This window comes from Crocuta crocuta, unplaced genomic scaffold (genome assembly GCF_008692635.1).
Source record: "Crocuta crocuta isolate KB4526 unplaced genomic scaffold, BGI_CrCroc_1.0 scaffold181, whole genome shotgun sequence".
NCBI classification, from domain to species: Eukaryota; Metazoa; Chordata; class Mammalia; order Carnivora; family Hyaenidae; genus Crocuta; species Crocuta crocuta.
Window position 1 is genome coordinate 658,583 of NW_027527952.1, and position 18,410 is coordinate 676,992.

Here is an 18,410-nt window from a genome sequence, read left to right on the forward strand (position 1 = left end):
GGGCACATAGTAGGTCTGGCCACCATGTACAACCTCACTGGATGCGTCCTTAACAGGGCCAGAGCACACTACTCATATGGAAGTGGTACCCCCTGATGTTATGCAAAATTTCAGCCTTACAGAATCTCAATAAACATCTGTAACATCGAATAAAACATGTTTTGCCCTACTATTTTAAGTACACCTCTGTCAATAATCTAGAAAAATTGCTAGTATTAAAGGAACACTCGGAGAGTTTATAGACTCACAGACCAAAGGAAGATATTTATAACAGTCCCTGGATTGTGGGTTTAAAACTACCTACACCACCATAAATACTGTTTACTACGTAAACAAAGTATTTTGAATTCCACTGGAGGTGGGCAAATTGGCTATGTTTTGGAACTCTACATAATCACTATTTCCCCACAAGATAATTGAACAGTAAGTGTTATTTTAAGTCATCTTGGAAGAATTCCCAGTTTCACTGTAGGAAAAAAGAGTTTATGTCTTGGGATTTTGTTTTGTTTTGAGAATCAGCACACACGACTGTTCATGCAGCTCTTTTGTCTGGTAGTGATTAAGTTAAATCCATTACTTCAAAGAAGCTTTGCCATACTTCAGCAGGGTTTACTCACTAACCGATCCTATTCTCCACCTTTGTATCATTCTCTCCTGGCATGTTTCTTCCTGTTACAGCTGATTACATAAGATTTTATAAATAAATATACCAGCCTCCCTCATCTTCCTGTCTGATTAATATAAGAATGTCACAATTCCCTGGGAGCAGCCACCAGTGATGTCATAGCCTTTCCTTCTGAGGATGAATTGTCAGGAATTTCACTGAGGCCTTCGGGTGGAAGCAAAGAGAGTTTACCAGAAATGTAGCCAATAAAGGAGTTAACAACAGTCTATGAAACATTCTCTGCAGTCACTAGCATGACCTGTAGGTGTCTTACTAATGTGGTTCACCATATTTAAAAAATGAGTCATTTATGATAAGGACACGCTTGTTCTTTACCAGTCACCAGAATGATAGATCTGTTTTTCCACTGTTTTCTATTGTTTTGTGTTAAGAGTTGAATATGGCATAATGCTGCCAGGGATTTCTGTGTATTCTTTGAGAGAATTTCAAGTACTTTCACATCCTTTTTGTTAAGAGGCACACAATTGTACAGATGCTTCTTTCTCTCTCTTTCCATCTGATTAATGTAGGAGACCACAGCCCTCACAACAATAGTGGAGATGTCATAGCCCTTCCTGAGTGCAAGATTATCAAATCCTGAATTCTTTGATGAGGCTGGAAAAAGTGAAGCAGAGAGTATCCAGGGAACACTTAGGCAACAGAAGACAGCAAGTAGCCTTTTGAGCTTTCTCTTGAGAAATAGGTAGCAGATGGTGCTTTACTGCCGAAGGCTCTGAAGAACAGGATGGTTAAATGTTAGGTGATAAACACTTAACTTTTATTCTTCAATGTGTTTCTCTTGGGCTGGTGAGGATGGATGGAAAATGTGCACAGTAGAAGTCACCTGAATTATCACATTTAGTACTATTTGAACATACTCTGCTATTACCTACATTATGAACAGTATAGTCTGGGTCTACAGTGGAGATGTGTGTTTATCAGATGACCTTGGCTGGTGTCCATAGCCTTCCTATACACCACACAGCCACACCCCCATCACAGTAACTATGGCTTGACCATCATTTCCAGTTTCTACTCCTTGATTATTCTGGAACCCAACCCATTTGTTCAAATTGCTTTTCCAATCTGGGCCCTATGCCAGACCTTCTTGCAGCTAAGAGGAAGAAAAATAACCTAAGGGTTAAGAGCTTGAGCTTCAGAATCAGTTACGCATGGCTCTTACTAGCTATGTGAATCATTAACTGTCTTTCAAAATAATCTGTATTTTCCCCTTTCCTCTGTATTCATACTCTTCCTTCTGCTAAGAATGATGACTGCCACCTTCATCCTTTGATAATCATTTTTGTATCCTCTGGCCATTTTAATGTTTGTTTCAGAGGGAAACTTATTTATATCTTTCTGTTCATTTGTACTGTTATTGTTTTACTTGGCATGTATTTTAAACAGCTTTACTAGATTTAGTAGACAGAAGTACACTTTGTCTTTCTGTATGCATGTGGCACTTAGTGTGAGGCACATGTTATTTAATCAATAATGATAAAACATTTATACAGAAGGCTCATGAAAGAATTTAAGTTTCATTTCATCTTTCCCAACCTTGACAAGGAAAAAACATTGAACCAAATGTACTTTCTTAGTAACTCAATGCTGCTACTAGTAATTAACCTACTACAGATTCTAAAGATCGGACTCTTACGTGGACTCTGTCTATTCTTACATGACCAGAAATGTTAGGTGAGTGGTTCTACAGGGAAATAGTCTCTAGTTGGAAAACCTCTGTAGGAAATGAAACTAACCAGAGAAGGATGTGAGCAGCAGTCTCCAAACTCTGCATCCTGCATTCTGGCTACAAATGCATTACATGAAAGGAGAGCTCCATAGTATACTTGCTCTGTTTTTGCTAAGGATCCCCTCAGACAATAAACAGTAGAGCCACTTAGATAATTCATGTGCTCCCTAAGTAAATTGACATCTGAAAGTGCTTAGGGCAAGAAGAGCACTCAACAAATGTTCGTTTTTGCTTTTGGTTTTAATATTATTTAATATACAAATATAATTTAATATTTCCTTTTTGGTTTTGATATTCATCCTTTAAAGTTGTGCTGACCAGTATGGCAACCACTAGCTACACGTGGCTACTGAGCACTTGAAATGTTACTTCTCCAGGGTCACCTGGATGGCCAAGTCAGTTAAGTGTCTGACTTTGGCTCAGGTCATGAACTCCCAGTAAGTGAGTTCAAGCCCCACGTCTGGCTCTGTGCTGACAGCTCAGAACCTGGAGCCTGCTTGGATTCTGTCTCCCTTTCCATCCCTCCCCCACTCAAACTGTCTCTCACGCATGCACGTGCGCACGTGCTCTCTCTTTCTCTCTCTCAAAAGTGAATAAACATTAAAAAAAAATTTAAATAAATGTTACTTCTCCATATTGATTGGTGCACTGGGTATAAAATACACACTGAATTTCAAAGACTTAGTATGGAAAAAAGAATGTCAAATATCTATCTCATTAAATGATTTTTATAATGACTGCTTATTAGTTTGGTTATATCAAGTTAGATAAAATATATGATTTATGTTAATTTCACCTATGATTTTTATTGTATTAATGTAGCTAGTAGAAAATTTTAAATTACATATGCAAGTCACATTTTTGCCCTACATTATATTTCCGTAATCAGGATCAGCAGGGGCATCTGGATGGCTCAGTCAGTTGAGCATTCAACTCTTGATTTTCCATGATCCCAGGATAGTGGGATCCCTGTGCTGGAGGCTCAGTGTGGGGCCTGCTTAAGATTCTCTCTCTCTCTCTCTCTCTCTCTCTCTCTCCATCTCTACCCCTCTCTCCCACTCACACTCTGTCTCTAAAATAAAAAAATAAAAATTTAAAATCATTTAAAAAGATTAAAATCATTTAAGCATTTGGATCACCTAAGAGGAAAGGAAAAAGAACCAGTTATAGCTGAACAAATATGAACTACTATTTTCTTATTAAAAATTGAAATTAAATGTGGGTTTTTTTTTTTTCATTATTTTGTGGTCAGCCTTAATCTTTAGGAAACTATAGCTAACATGTTATATTTAATGAAAAAAATTCCTATTTCTAGGTTACTAGTTGGTTCACCTTGGAGTGGCTTTCCTGAGAACAGAATGGGAGACGTGTATAAATGTCCTATAGATCTGTCCACTGCTACATGTGAAAAACTGAATCTGGAAAGTAAGTGGTAATTAGAAATATGATTTTTTTTTTTACAAATAACCAAATCTCATTGTTATAAACCTAACTAAAAAACAATAACAAAATCAATCATAGTTCTGTCTTAAAGAATTATAGACAGCTTTTTTTTTGCCTTTATATCTTTAGTCATATGAGGTCCAATTACATCCAATTTTCCAATACAGATTGAAGACCTGGTTTAATAAGATGCATGGGAAATGTGCTGCCTCTTGGGCCATCTACCCCTAGACTGTGGACCACTTTCCATGAATGTTTAGGAATATTTTGCTGATTACTTACAGAAATCTAAGTCTATCCATACCTCTCTTCCTTCTCAAAATAAATTATTAAGTATAGACCTGTCAGTATTAGGGTTGCATTTAGAAGTATAGAGAAACATTCTGTTTCTGGTCTTGTCTAAGCAATTGCATACTAATGATAAAAAAAAAAGTCACTATTTTGACTACTTTGTGTTTGGAATTGCTGTTTTAATTATCTATATCACAGAAGCTTTCTATTAATGCATAAATTTATGAAAGGTGCAAAACTAAAAAGCTAAATAAGTCATATTCCCATGCAATATTTCCTGATGCATCTAAAAAATTACTCAACTTAATCATGTCCAAAAAAACAGCACTGAAGAGTCTTAGAGTTCTGAAGAAATAAAGTATAGATTAGGAAATCAATGTTAGGGAATCAAGGGGAAGTAGAGATTCAAAACAGTGATTCAAAAATAGTGATTGAGACTTAGAAGCAAGGGCATGTTTCTTATACATCTCTGTATACCTAATTTCTAGCATCATTTCTGGCATAAGATAGGAGTTCAATAAACATGAGAGGGAAGGAATATTAGTGGTGTCAAATGCTACCAAGGTTGAAGGTTATAAAGACTCAGTACAGATCATTAGCTTATTTAAGGAGATAATGGGTGAACTAGATCAGTGCTCTTGAAACATTTTGAACATTCATCTATATAAGACATATGCAATACATATTATAAACATATACATTTACATAATGTTTCTAAAAGTAATAAAAATGTACACATTAGGGGTGAATGCTCAAAGGTNTAGATCATGACCTAGGCCAAAGTCGGAAGCTTAACCGACTGAGCCACCTGGGTGCCCCTCAAAGGTTTATTACATAGTTTAAACATTTTATTATATCACCCCAGTATACCATTTCACCTGTAACTCTTGAACACTCATCTCAAGGTATATATTTTTCTTTAAGTTTATTTATTTATTTTGAGAGAGAATGAGAAAGCTCAGGAGGGGCAGAGAGAGGGAGAGAGAATCCCTGGCAAGCTCCGCACTGTCAGCCAAGAGCCTGACGCAGAGCTCAAACCCATCAACAGCAAGATTATGACCTGAGCTGAAACCAAGAGTTGGATGCCTAACCAACTGAGCCACACAAGCACTCCTTGTACTTTTCATTTTTAAAAAAATTATGTGCATACACCGACATATTATCTTCCTAAATAAAAATAAATTTAAAAGAATAAGCACTGCAATGAGATACCACCTCATCCCTGTCAGAATGACTAAAATTAAAATTAACAATACAGGAAACAACAGATGTTGGCAAGGATGCGGAGAAAGGGGAACCCTCTTACACCATTGGTGGGAATGCAAACTAGTATAACCATTCTGGAAAATTGTATGGAGTTTCCTCAAAAAGTTAAAAATAGAACTATTCTATGACCCAGCAATTGCACTACTGGTATTTATCCAAAGGCTACAAAAATACTGATTCAAAGGGTAATATACACCCTGATGTTTACAGCAGCATTATTAATTAACAATAGCCAAATTATGGAAAGAACCAAATGTCTATCAACTGATGAATGGATATGAAGATGTGATTTATATAAAATGGAATATTACTCAGCCATTAAGAGAATGAGATCTTGCCATTTACAATGGTGTGGAAGGAGCTAGAATGTATTATGCTAAGAAAAGTCAGAGAAAAACAAATACCATATGATTTTACTCATATCTGGAATTTAAAAAACAAAACATATGAACATAGGGGAAGGGAGGATAATAGAGGAAACAAACTAGGAAACAGACTCTTAACTATAGAGAACAAACTAAGGGTTGATGGGGGGAGGTGGTGGCGAATGGGCTAAATGGGTGATGGGCATTAAGGAGGACACATGTTGGAATGAGCACTAGGTGTTATATGTAAGTGATGAAGCACTAAATTCTACTCCTGAAACCAAAAAAACAATTAATTAATTAAAAAATAAATTTAAAATATTAAATTTTAAGCTTTAATACAGTAATGTTCTGTTATTTTCTTTCTGCACTCCAGCAGATCACATTTTGTAAATTTTTTTTTTTTTACCTTGAGTATGAATCTAATAGTGTTGAGGGGAGAAATGGGTCACAAAGAATTTAGGAGCATGTGAGACATAAGTTCTATGAGTAAAAGTAGACCTTTGTTTATAGAAGTTGACTAGTGAAGAATTGGGGAAATAATTCGATGGAATAGTAGGGTTGAGTGAAGATTTTCCTGATAAGAAGAAATAATCCTATTTGTAGGGAGAGTGGAAGGATGTGATAAAAGGAAGTAACTATTCCTCAAGAATAGAATTAACTAATTGGAATTAACATCACTGATCCATGGGAAAATTAGTCTTAGAAAGACTGCTCCTTTCTTGAAGACACAAAGGAAAGAGAGAACAAGGAGTTCCAAGGCTGACCTTTAGGTAAAGATAACAAAACAATGGCCCTGGATCAAGGAGGAGAAGTGAAAGTGGAAACGTTGGCTAGGCAGAGATTAGAAAACTTGAGTAAATAATACATTGAGAATTGCAATGTTCCACAGCTCAAGAATGGAAACAGTCGGAAGATGATGCCCTAGGTCAGTGAGAGGAAGTTGGGGATTATTATTTTACATGGCTAGGTTCATAACTTCCTTTTATTTTCCTATTTATTTATTCACATTGTTTATCTTATTTAAATCCAAGTTAGTGGGGATGCCCAGGTGGCTCAAATGGTTGAATGCCTGACTTCAGCTCAGGTCGTGATCTTGTGGTTCGCAACTTTGAGCCCCGCATTGGGCTTTGTGCTGACAGCTCAGAGCCTGGAGCCTGCTTCAGAGTCTGTGTGTGTGTGTGTCTCTCTCTCTGCCCTCCCCTGTTCATATACACACATACTCTGTCTCTCTCAAACATAAACATTATGAAAATTTTGGTAAATCCAAGTTAGTTAACATATGAGTAATAATGGTTTCAGGAGTAGAATTGAGTAGTTCATCATTTAAACACAACACCCAGCACTCATCCCAACAAGTGCCTTCCTTAATGCCCATCGCCCATTTAGCCCATTCCCCCACCCAACACCCCTCCAGCAACCGCCAGTTTGTTCTCTGTGTTTAAGAATCTCTTATGGTTTGCCTCCCTCTGTGTTTTCACCTTATTTTTCCTTTCCTTCCTCTATGTTAATTTGTTTTATTTCTTAAATTCCACATGTGAGTGAAATCATATGGTATTTGTCTTTCTCTGATTGACTTATTTCACTTAGCATAATACATTCTAGTTCCATCCATGTGTTGAAAATGGCAAAATTTCATACACACACATGCGCACACACACACACACACATGCACACACACACACTAGATATATACGACATCTTTATCCATTCATCAGTTGATGGACATTTGGGCTCTTTCCATACTTTGGCTATTGTAAATAGTGCTGCTATAAACATCGGGGTGCATGTGCCCCTTCAAATCAGCACTTTTGTATCCTTTAGATAAACACCTAGTAGTGCAATTGCAGTCATAGGGTAGTTCTATTTTTAATTTTTTTAATGTCTATTTGTTTTTGAGAGAGAATGAGTAGGAGAAAGACAGAGAGGGAGACAGTTTCCAAAGCGGGCTCTGAGCTGAGAGCAATAGAGCCTGATACAGAACTCAAACTCACAACCCATGAGATCATGACCTAAGCCGTAGTTGTACGTTTAACTCACTGAGCCACTCAGGTGCCCCCTATTTTTAATTTTGTGAGGACCTTCCATAATCCTTTCCAGCGTGGCTACACCAGTTTGCATTCCAACCAGCAGTGCAAAGTGTCCTGCTTTCTCTACATCTTCATCAATATCTGTTGTTTCCTATATTGTTAATTTTAGCCATTCTGACAGGTGGGAGGTGGTATCTCATTGTGGTTTTGATTTGTATTTCCCTGATGATAAGTGATGTTGAGCATCTGTTCAGAATTTCCCTTTAAAATTCACTCACTACTGCTTTGGGCCAGATTCTACTATATGACATTTTTAAATAACACTTTAAGGATATTTTTTTCTGATCCAGAATAAAGCATTAGATGGAGACACTGTGACTTGAAAGGAGTGGTTTGGCAAATTGGAGACCGAATAGTGTCCTCAGATGTGTTTTGTTTGGCCAGCACTTTGTTTTTAAAATTTTTAAACTTAAATGTCTATAAGTTATGCCCTTTCCAGATACCACCTCCTAATAGCTTCACACATTTCAGTGTATTAGCTGCCAGGTCACTGAAGGCCCCTTACTTCTCTCCATGTGAATATATGATGTGAATGCCTGGATATGACACTGAACTCAATGCTACACATAAACACGGGTGTGGATTGTTTTTTTTTTAACAACTTTAAATAAATCGTGAAGATTTATTCACTTTTCAAAATCTTTTTCTCTTTGAAAGCTGCTACAACCATTCCCAACGTTACCGAAATGAAAACCAACATGAGCCTTGGCTTGACACTCACAAGGAACGTAGGAACCGGAGGATTTCTCGTGAGTGTTTACCTTTCAAATTCTCATCTGTCTCAAGAAAGTGTGTAGTGTCTTCTCATCATCCCACCTATCAAATCAAATCTTGATATTTAAATATTAGAGTTTGCTTTGGGATAAATCATACCATGTGGATATTCAACATGGCATACCCGTCTGTTGTTATATAGTCTTACTAACATACTCAGCAAAACCATTGACACGGAATGTCTTAGAAGAAAGTAGCAAAAGGAACACCAATCCTTTGACCTTTGGAAAGTGTGCTTAGCATTTGTTGATAACAGCAGAATTCCAAGTCCCGTTTTTTCTTCCCACAGGAATTTTAAGATAGGTACTGCTAATTCAGAGAGTGCACTTCCAGGCTGAAGAGTATTTCTGTCTTTATCATTTGCCATAACCCTTTGGTGAATCTGATCATTTAAGTCATGGCTTGGCCTCTCATCTTATATCATGTCAGTGTATACTCTCATTGAGTTTCTAGTATGCTGTGAGAAAACATCAGAAATCAGTGAAATAGAAATACCTTCTTTAACAAGTGGTTTGGGGACAACTCACAGGTTAATAACTTGTTTATCTAAATATACTTTCAAGCAGATTAAAGAGTTAATATAAAAAAACAGGAAGAAAATGAAAGTTTTCTAAAAGAGGGAAGAATTTATAAGCTTAGAACTAATAAAAGAAATAATATAAGAAATTGTTGAAAAGATTTATTTGACTATATAAAAAAACTGAAAACCATCCCATACCAAAAAAAAAATGTCTAAGGCAAATAAAAATCCAATCTTACTAGACATTTCCACCTACTCATAGATGATCCCAGTTATATTGCCCTGTTAAAATAGCCATAGAAAAGTTAACTGTACGTTAGTTATGTCTATACCATTGACATGCTAACTTAAAAAGCCCATGTGTATAATTGAATTATTCTAAGAATATAATTAATTTTCAACAATGTCATTCTACTTTTACTAATAGATATTAGTATTCAAACATTGGAACCACTCAATAAATTAGATATTGCTTATAATATGTGAATTCAAAGCATAAATAAATAGCACAATGAATCTTCATCATTCATGGTATTCCAAAGTTTTTAAAATAGGATTGTTTTCCTCTGTTTTGTTTGCTTATTGCTTTTAAGGTTGAATAAATTCAGGAAAAGGAACATATTGAGATATAGGGATTACAGGATGCACTTCTAAATTTTTAATTTGTAAATTCAGATAAAGTAAAATAAAATTGCAAGAGAATTTAAGAGATTAAGTTAACAACCAGTGTAGCAAGGAGAGAAGGAGGGGAGAGGAAGGAAAGCAGAGAGAGCCAAAGCTTCCTTTACATACCTAAAAGGTCAAAATCTTAAGATACTCTTAAGAATTATGTGGAAAAGGCTGACAATCATCACATTTTTTTGAAACTGCTTAAGTTCTGGGCTTAAAGCAGGAATGTAGTTCTGGCATTAACAATTGGCATATTCTAATTTCAACTTCTTAATGCTGTTTTCCATTGCTTTTAAAACAAAAAAGAAATTCTTGAACACTTCATGAGTTATTATTTTTCAAGGTGATTTTTAAAAAACCAACTTGGGGATGGGGATACAGGAATCAATATAATTGGTATTCATCATTTGGTAAACTAACCAAAGGCATCAATCGTGATTTTCCCCCTAACTAATTGCAGAATGAGCCAGTGTTATAGGAGAAAGAACTATGGCTTATTCACTGTGCATGCAATATGATCACAGCTGCTTTTCCTTTGAGCAACCAACAATTAAACTGGGTCAAATAAATTCCCCTTTATTCTTCCAATTTTTTTATTGAAAGTTCACACCTTTTGTTAAATTTTAATAATTGAGCCACAGCTTTACATAATGTTAAACTTTGTAGATGCTCTTTAAGATTTTGACTAGACTTCTCTTTCCCATTTTTCTCCTTTTACATCTAGTGGTTTTAACAGGATTTAATGTAGTGTTTCCTGTGTGATTCAATCACAATTTAATCAGGAATCCTTGGCATTGAAAGGCCGCTGAAAAGGAGGGATCTGAGGTTGGGTTAATGGAGATATTAAGAATTGGAGTATGTATGATGTGGGAAAGGAGACAAGTGCCAGCTTGGATGACTTCGAGGCAGTGGAAACAGGGGGATCAGAAGTCCTCAAATACCTTATACCATAGTTAAAAGCTGGTAGTTCATACACCTCGTTTGTGTTTGTTTAGTGGATTGGCACAAAGAATTTGTCTTCTCGAACTCTCCTTGAAAATTTGGAAGATCTGGCAAGGCTGGCAATGGGCAGGAGCCATGGTGGCCTGGCCTTGGGTATGACACCTGGACTGTTCATTTACCATGGCATCTATACCAGCCCAGAGCACTCTTAAGTTCCTGCCTGATCCGGCGCTTGGGGGCTTATGGTTCCTGCTAAATAGAATAGGTGGGAGTATACATATAATATAATAGTATAAATGAATAGTATAACCTTTGTTCAAGATAACAACAGTAGGGGCACCTGGGTGGCTCAGTCAGTTAAGCATCCAACTCTTGATTTCAGCTCAGGCCATGAACATTTCATGGGTTTGAGCCCCCCCATCAGGCTCTGCACAGTGTGGAGCCTGCTTGGGATTCTCTTTCTCCTCTTTCTCCTCTCTCTCTCTCTCTCTCTCTCTCTGCCCCTACCTCCGGAGCTCCCTCTCCCTCTCTCTCTCAGAATGAATACATAAACAAACTTTGAGGGAAGAAAAGAATAACTGCAGCAATGATGTTGGCTAACAACCACATGCCATCTGTTATTTACTCCACGCTGTTCTAAGTGTTTTGTATCTATAGAACCATTTAATCTTCACAACACCTTAAATGACAGTAGATACATTATCCTCATTTACAGATAAAGCCCCTGAAGCCCACATAACTGAGAGATAAAAGATGAAGGAAAACACCTCCTTTCTCTAGTTTGGTGGGTGACCTGAGGGGTTCCTCCCTAGGCTGCTGACACCTGCCTCCCCGCCCAGCCACCATCTTCTCCCTCACTTCTGTCGGTTCTTTCTCTCAGAGGCACTTTCTCTCAGAGGCCTTTTTGACCTGATAGTTTCAAGAGTTGACAATTCCTAGTATCTTGTGAAATCATAGAAATGATCTGAGTTTTACAAATGGAGAAGTAGAAAACTAACATTTTCCATGTGTTTTGTCATTGTTCTCATTTCTTTGAAGACGTGCGGTCCCCTGTGGGCACAGCAGTGCGGAAGCCAGTATTATGCAACTGGTGTTTGTTCTGATATCAGTCCCGATTTTCAGCTCTTGGCCAGCTTTGCACCTGCAGTTCAGAGTAAGTGATGAATGTTCAGAGGGTCCGAGCAATACCTTACGTGAAGGGCAGAGGCCGTATTTATCAAATACAACCCAACCCTTCAAGTCCATTTTACTTTGTCCTATTTGCATATGAGTGTGAAGATTGAATTAACAATGGAAATCTGATTCTTTCATCTTTTCCTGTGTAGCCTGCCCTTCTCTCATAGATGTTGTGGTTGTATGTGATGAGTCAAACAGTATTTATCCCTGGGAAGCAGTAAAGAATTTTTTGGAAAAATTTGTCCAAGGCCTGGATATAGGCCCCACAAAGACACAGGTATGGACATTAATAATATATACACTAACCCACAGATTTCATTCTAAGCAAATATTGTTAGATATGAGGTCTTAATTTTTCCATTTGTCAAATACCCACATTAAATGCATTTAATGTTAACCTTGACAGTTAATTGAAATTTGCACTACATTGAGTTTTTCTGTCTATGATGTTGCCCAATGTTGGTGTTTGAGCTTAGATTTCTATTTCTGATAGGCATTTTAATCTTTTTTTTAGTTGCTTATTTTTCCCTCCTACAAATCATGAATTTATCAATACATTTTAAAATCCAATACATATTCTTTCTGGACTAAAAATTAATTTCTTTTGTTGGCCTTGAATTCCTGGGATTTTTATAAAGAAGTCAATAGACAGGGGCACCTAGGTGGCCCAGTCCGTTAAGCATCAGACTTTGGCTCAGCTCATGATCTCATAGTTTGTGAGTTCAAGCCCTGCATCAGGCTCTCAGCACAGAGCCCACTTCAGATCCTCTGTTCCCCCATCTCTCTGCTCCTCCTCTGCATGTGCGCACCATGCGCACTCTCTCTCTCTCCCTCCCTTTCAAAACTAAACATTTTTAAGTCTATAAACAGCATGATCCTATCTTGTTATTTTTTACTCTTTTATCATATTTTACTCGGTCCTTTCTTTTTACACAGAATAAGACTTTTTAATATTTTGTATAGTTCTTCATGTTTTAAGGAGTCTTTAATTTGCTTTTCTATCTTCTTGAGATAGGCATCCAAAACTCAGGAACAGAAGCTTCACACTTCCATAAAACTGAATAACATTTATTGTTAAAGTTCTGGGTCTTCTTTGTTTCTTTCTTATTGGATTTGCTCTTTCATGGTCATTCCGGTTGAACGAGTATCAACAGGGCCAGTTGACAGAGTTCCCAGTGTATGTTCTTGGGTTGTTCCTGTCATCTGATGCCTTGTGTCCAACATCTAGTAACAATTGTTGGACAATTTTCCCCTAAATGCTTCACACTTAGCTATATTGAAATTTGATTTTTTGCTTTCCTGTACAGTATTACAAAATATTATTATGTTTTCCCATTGACGTTGTTTTTCAATTCCAAGAGGACATTAATGTTCACTGAAACGTTGGAATTTTCACTGTGAGCTTTTACCAGAAAATTTTATGAATAAGAGCAGGTATGTCATTTATTTCTGGATACCATCCTGTAAAGGTCCCATCATAAGAGAAGTTTTCATAGGCATTTGCTTGTTTTATCTATCTCTAAATGGACTTACCCCCATAACATGACTTACTATATTTAATAGTTTCTTGAATGGAATCCATGGCGTTCCTCTCCTTGTCTTCCTACCTCCCATGCATCTTCTTCATCCCTAGAGATGATTTACACAGTCTCTTTTTTTTCCAGCCTAAGTTTGACCTTTCTGTAAGTCCTAATATACTACACTTATTTAAGTCTTCTATTCATTATTCCCCTTTCTCACACAGGAGTTCTGGGACTGTCATACCATCTTCCTCTCATATTAGACATTTAAATCCTTAGAGTTATTTTCGACCCTTTCCTCTCTCTCAGGTCTTACATCCTGTCCTAAAGACAGGGCTCCAGAAGTATACTTTTCACATCTTCCCAGTACCTACTTGATTGCTTCCTAGCACAAGTAGCTGATTGAACTCAGAAATCCAGGCCTTGCCACTTCCACCTTCCTTACATACTGATCTCTATCTTAAAGACCTTTTTACAACACTGACCTCTTATTGCCACTTCCTACTCTAGAACCTTCCAACTCCTAGGCATAGAGGATGATTTCAGGGCTGAGACATTAGTAGAAGTATTTGGCCTTCTTGATCTAAAGGATTAGGGTATGTGCCCCAACCTTGTTCAGAAGTTATTCCACTTGTCAGATTCCTCAAATGATGGGCCCCTGGGTGGCTCAGTCAGTTAAGCATATTCCTCAAATGAGAACTCTCCCTAATGGCATCTTCTCTGAAGGCCAGAAACCTTCTGCCTATTTGCACATATAGCAGCTTTTTTCCAAAGATGCTAACGTCTGTGATTAGAGGAAATCAGAATAATAAATACATCCAAATTGATGTCTTGATTAGCTCACTATTTTTCTTCTTTTGTACACAAATCTAACTCTTTGTTTATTATGTACCTGTTCTTATTTGATGACCTCTTATCTTCCATCCATGACTACTTATAATTGTTTACATGCTTATATCCATTGTTAATTAGAAGGTTTATATCATTTTAATCTTCTTGTTATGAACTTTATTCTAATATTTACCCATTTTAAAATATTATCAGACATTACTTAAAAATCCGTTACTAGATAATCTATAACTATTGTAGTTGAAAATCTATAACTATTACCCTTAGAACCAAATATTACATGATAAGACATGATCTTGCTTATCCACAAGTACTAGTGCTATAACTGACAGTCTCTAATAAAGAAGTCATTCCATTGGAAGTAAAATAACTATTCTTAAGAACAAAATTGGAAATTATTCCCTTATACTATCAGCCCACATCCAAATGCACTTTTGATTTTGATTTAAATTGGTTAATTAGAAATTATTTAAGTGTAATGACAAGCCTTTAATAAACTTCTGCTTTCTTGAAGGTGGGGTTAATTCAGTATGCCAACAATCCAAGAGTTATATTTAACCTGAACACTTTCAAAACCAAAGATGCAATGATTGAAGCAACATCCCGGACATACCAATTTGGTGGAGATCTCACAAATACATTCAAAGCAATTCAATACGCAAAGTAAGTTATGCAAATAGCCCAATATTTTGATAAAATAGAAGTGCTTGTAAGTAAGAAAGGGAAAAAAAAGGACAAAGAAGAATAACATACCTAGTGCCCATATTTAAATCAGAAATAATGAAGAAAAATTCAACCATTCTGTCATTTGAACACTTTGAGAAAGCACTAGGAAATGAAATTTTAAAGTCTTTGATTTCTAGGATTTTTATAAGATATTATGTGATTTTTAAAGAAGATTTTATATAAAATAAATGAAACAACATTAAAAGACCTAGGTTAAGTAGGAAATGGAGCAATCTGCAATTATTTGTTAGTATTTATCGAGGCCACAGACAACTTGAGCTAATGGAGCCCTTCATGCAAACTAAGAAGGGCCATAGACTCTTAAATGTTAATGACCTTGGAGTCTGAATTGAATGGAATGGGCTCACTATACTTACTACAATCCGGGCAGTGTGAACATTACAACTGTATAACCCTCTCTTAATTTTTAGCTCAGTTTCTCTATTTTCTCAGAACTCCTGACCTTTAAATCATATACCTTTACAAAAATGCTGAAGACTCTCCTATTAAAAGATGAATGAGAACAATAACATCACCTTCCTTTAAACCTACCTCCTGCCTTTGTCATCTTGTGCATTTCTTCCTTCCACTACCATAACTCCTTGAAAAATTCTATTTGCCCTCCTCCACTTCCTTGAAACATTGGAAGAGACATTTGGTGAATGTGGCCCTCTGTCAGCCAACAACCCAGTGGGCCTGCCTCAAAACCTCATCCTCTTTAGCTTCCCTTGCCATTTGCTGATGGTGAACATAAACTGCTATTCTAGCCCCAGTTGCCATGACATCACAAACTTCTAGAATCCCTGCCAACTTTTTGTCAACAATTCTGCCTCTTCTCTGGCTCCTTTTCCTGTTTTTTCTTCACTAAATAGAGCCCTCTTTTTTTTATATATAGCTCTTTCATCTTGGGCATTGTCTCCACTCTCATGGCATCCGCATTAGCCCTGTGTGGGCCACCACACTGCAATGTGGTCAGCTCTGAATTCTCTCCCAGAATCCACACAGGCATCCAGATAATGCTGAATATCTTTGATTTGGAGTGTTGGCTCACTTATCAAATTCGATACATCCTAAACCAGCCTTATTCTTTTCCTTACCCATGCTCATGACTTTGCCATTTTGACTCATGCTACTACCTTTTCCCCAGTCATTCAAACTAAACACTTGCTGGTTTTCTTTATTCTTTCTAGTCTTCCTTAATAGCACACATCTGGTCAGTCATCACATCCTGTCCTTTCTATTTCTGCATTTCCTATAGTATCCACTCCTCCTTTTTTCTGGGTATATATTCTAGTTGCTGTTTCTATCAACCGGTGACTTTCCCTAGATGTCTCATAAGCAGATGAGAAGATATGATTGGTTTGGTTAATCTCTATTGTCCCTATTGAGATGTTCTTTTGGGCCAATCAATAGGTCTGGCCAGTCAATAGGTCTATTGCCATTTGGTGAAGTGCCCTTTATAGTCCGGTAACTAGACTCAGAAGCAGAGTATGTTGACATAGGAAATGGCCTAGAAGAAGCTACAAACTGCAGAGGGCTTGTGCTTTCAGCAGGAAGTATGGATGTGGTATTTTCTCTGTAAGGAGCCTGGGGCCTGGTAGGCATTCCTCCCAGGAAGAATGGCCACTGTGATATGACCTTTTTTTTCTTTTTTTTAGCTTTTTTGTCCATTCAGAACTTTGCTTTTCTCCCTTGTGCCACCATCTTTTACTGCTGTTTCCCAAGCTAATAGAAATCTTGCTGCTAAGAGAATCATTTAACTTCTTTTTTAAATTAAAAAAAATTTTAATGTTTATTTTTGAGGGAGAGAGAGAGAGTGCAAACAGAGAGGGGCAGAGAGAGAGGGAGACCCAGAATCTGAAGCAGGCTCCAGGCTCCAGGCTCTGAGCAGCACAGAGTCTGCTGCAGGGCTCAGACTCATGAGACCTGAGCCGAAGTCAGACGCTTAACTGACTGAGCCACCTGGGCACCCTGAGTGAGAATCACTTAACTTCTTACCCGCATCTTCCATAATTTAATTACCTTTCTTTCTCTTTTACTTTTTCTTTTCTCCCCCCCCCACTTTAATCTGTTTCTTTACAACATCGAATAGAATTTTTTTGACACTGTTTTAGTAAATATTCCTTTTCCTTTTATCTTATTTTGTTGTGTGTCTATGGTTCTGATTTATTATTCTAAGACCTGAAGATAATCAGAACAAACGAGGCACAGTCTACCCTCAGAAATCTTATAATCGTGCATGAGTTCATGAAGAGTATAATTCACTCAAAAATTATTTCATGTAAGTACAGCATTCAAATTTGTCTGGGTAACAAATATAAAATATTTTTCTATATTTTTACATTCTGCTATATAAAATACAGGGAAGTTTTAGGGAATAAAATGATATTCTCAGTTTTAAACATACTGAAATTAAAGTGTCCTTTATACATTCAGGTGAAAATACTTAGCAGGCATTGAATACATAACTCTGAAATGGTAGAGATGAATGGAAAAAGATGTGGACCTTCATATGTCATCATTATAGGGGTAGGTAGCCCAAAGGAGTGAGTGGCATTCTGCAAAAGGGAATCTAATAGACAGGGTAAAAGTTATTGGACCACTGGATACCCATCTAGAAACAAAATAAAGCTGAATCCCTGACTCAGTCCTTGAGTCAAAATAAATTGCAGCTGCCCTAAACATTTAAATCTAAGAAAATGAAATTATTAAAAGATGATGAAAAACTTGGGTGATTAAAAGAAATGAGTCATAAAGCTAAAAAATCCTTTTAAAATACCAGGTCAAATATAAAAGACACACACAAAAAGTTAATGAAATTGATTGTATCAAAATATTATATTTCTATACAGAAGTAATACCACCAAAATTTAAAAGATTAATGAACTGCAAAAAATATTTATAATATATATGACAAAAGATAATTTTTGACTAATAAAGATCTTACTAATTAGAAAAACAATGAACAATCCAAAGAAAAATGGACAAAGATAAAGAAATATCAAGAGTTCATAGAGAAAAAAAATACAATGGCTAATAAATATAAAATGATCATTATCTCTTCATAATGAAACAGTTCATATTAAAACAATTATGTATCATTTCTCACTTATCAAAATGCCCCCAATTTAAAAGTTTAATAATCCTCACTGTTAAGGAAAGAAGATGGAGAGACTTGCATTCTTTTACATTATCGTAATATATATTGGAAATTTTTAGAAGACAATCTGTCAACATTTGAAATGTGTAAATCCTTTGTCCCCTATAATTTCACTACTAAGATTTATCCTAATGACACAGTTGGAAAAGTATGCCAAGATATATACACAAAGACATTTATTACAGTATTACTTGTAAAATTCAAA

At 36.5% G+C, this 18,410-nt stretch overlaps 1 protein-coding gene across 1 annotated transcript in view; it reads left to right on the plus strand.

The window, feature by feature from the left end:
• ITGA2 (integrin subunit alpha 2) overlaps positions 1-18,410 on the plus strand; it is a 105,948-nt gene that overhangs the window by 40,881 nt on the left and 46,657 nt on the right. The window contains exons 3-7 of the mRNA XM_077752501.1: positions 3,730-3,839; positions 8,527-8,618; positions 11,813-11,927; positions 12,100-12,227; positions 14,834-14,982. Coding sequence (XP_077608627.1) covers positions 3,730-3,839; positions 8,527-8,618; positions 11,813-11,927; positions 12,100-12,227; positions 14,834-14,982 — 594 coding nt within the window. The remainder of the gene's footprint in view (positions 1-3,729; positions 3,840-8,526; positions 8,619-11,812; positions 11,928-12,099; positions 12,228-14,833; positions 14,983-18,410) is intronic.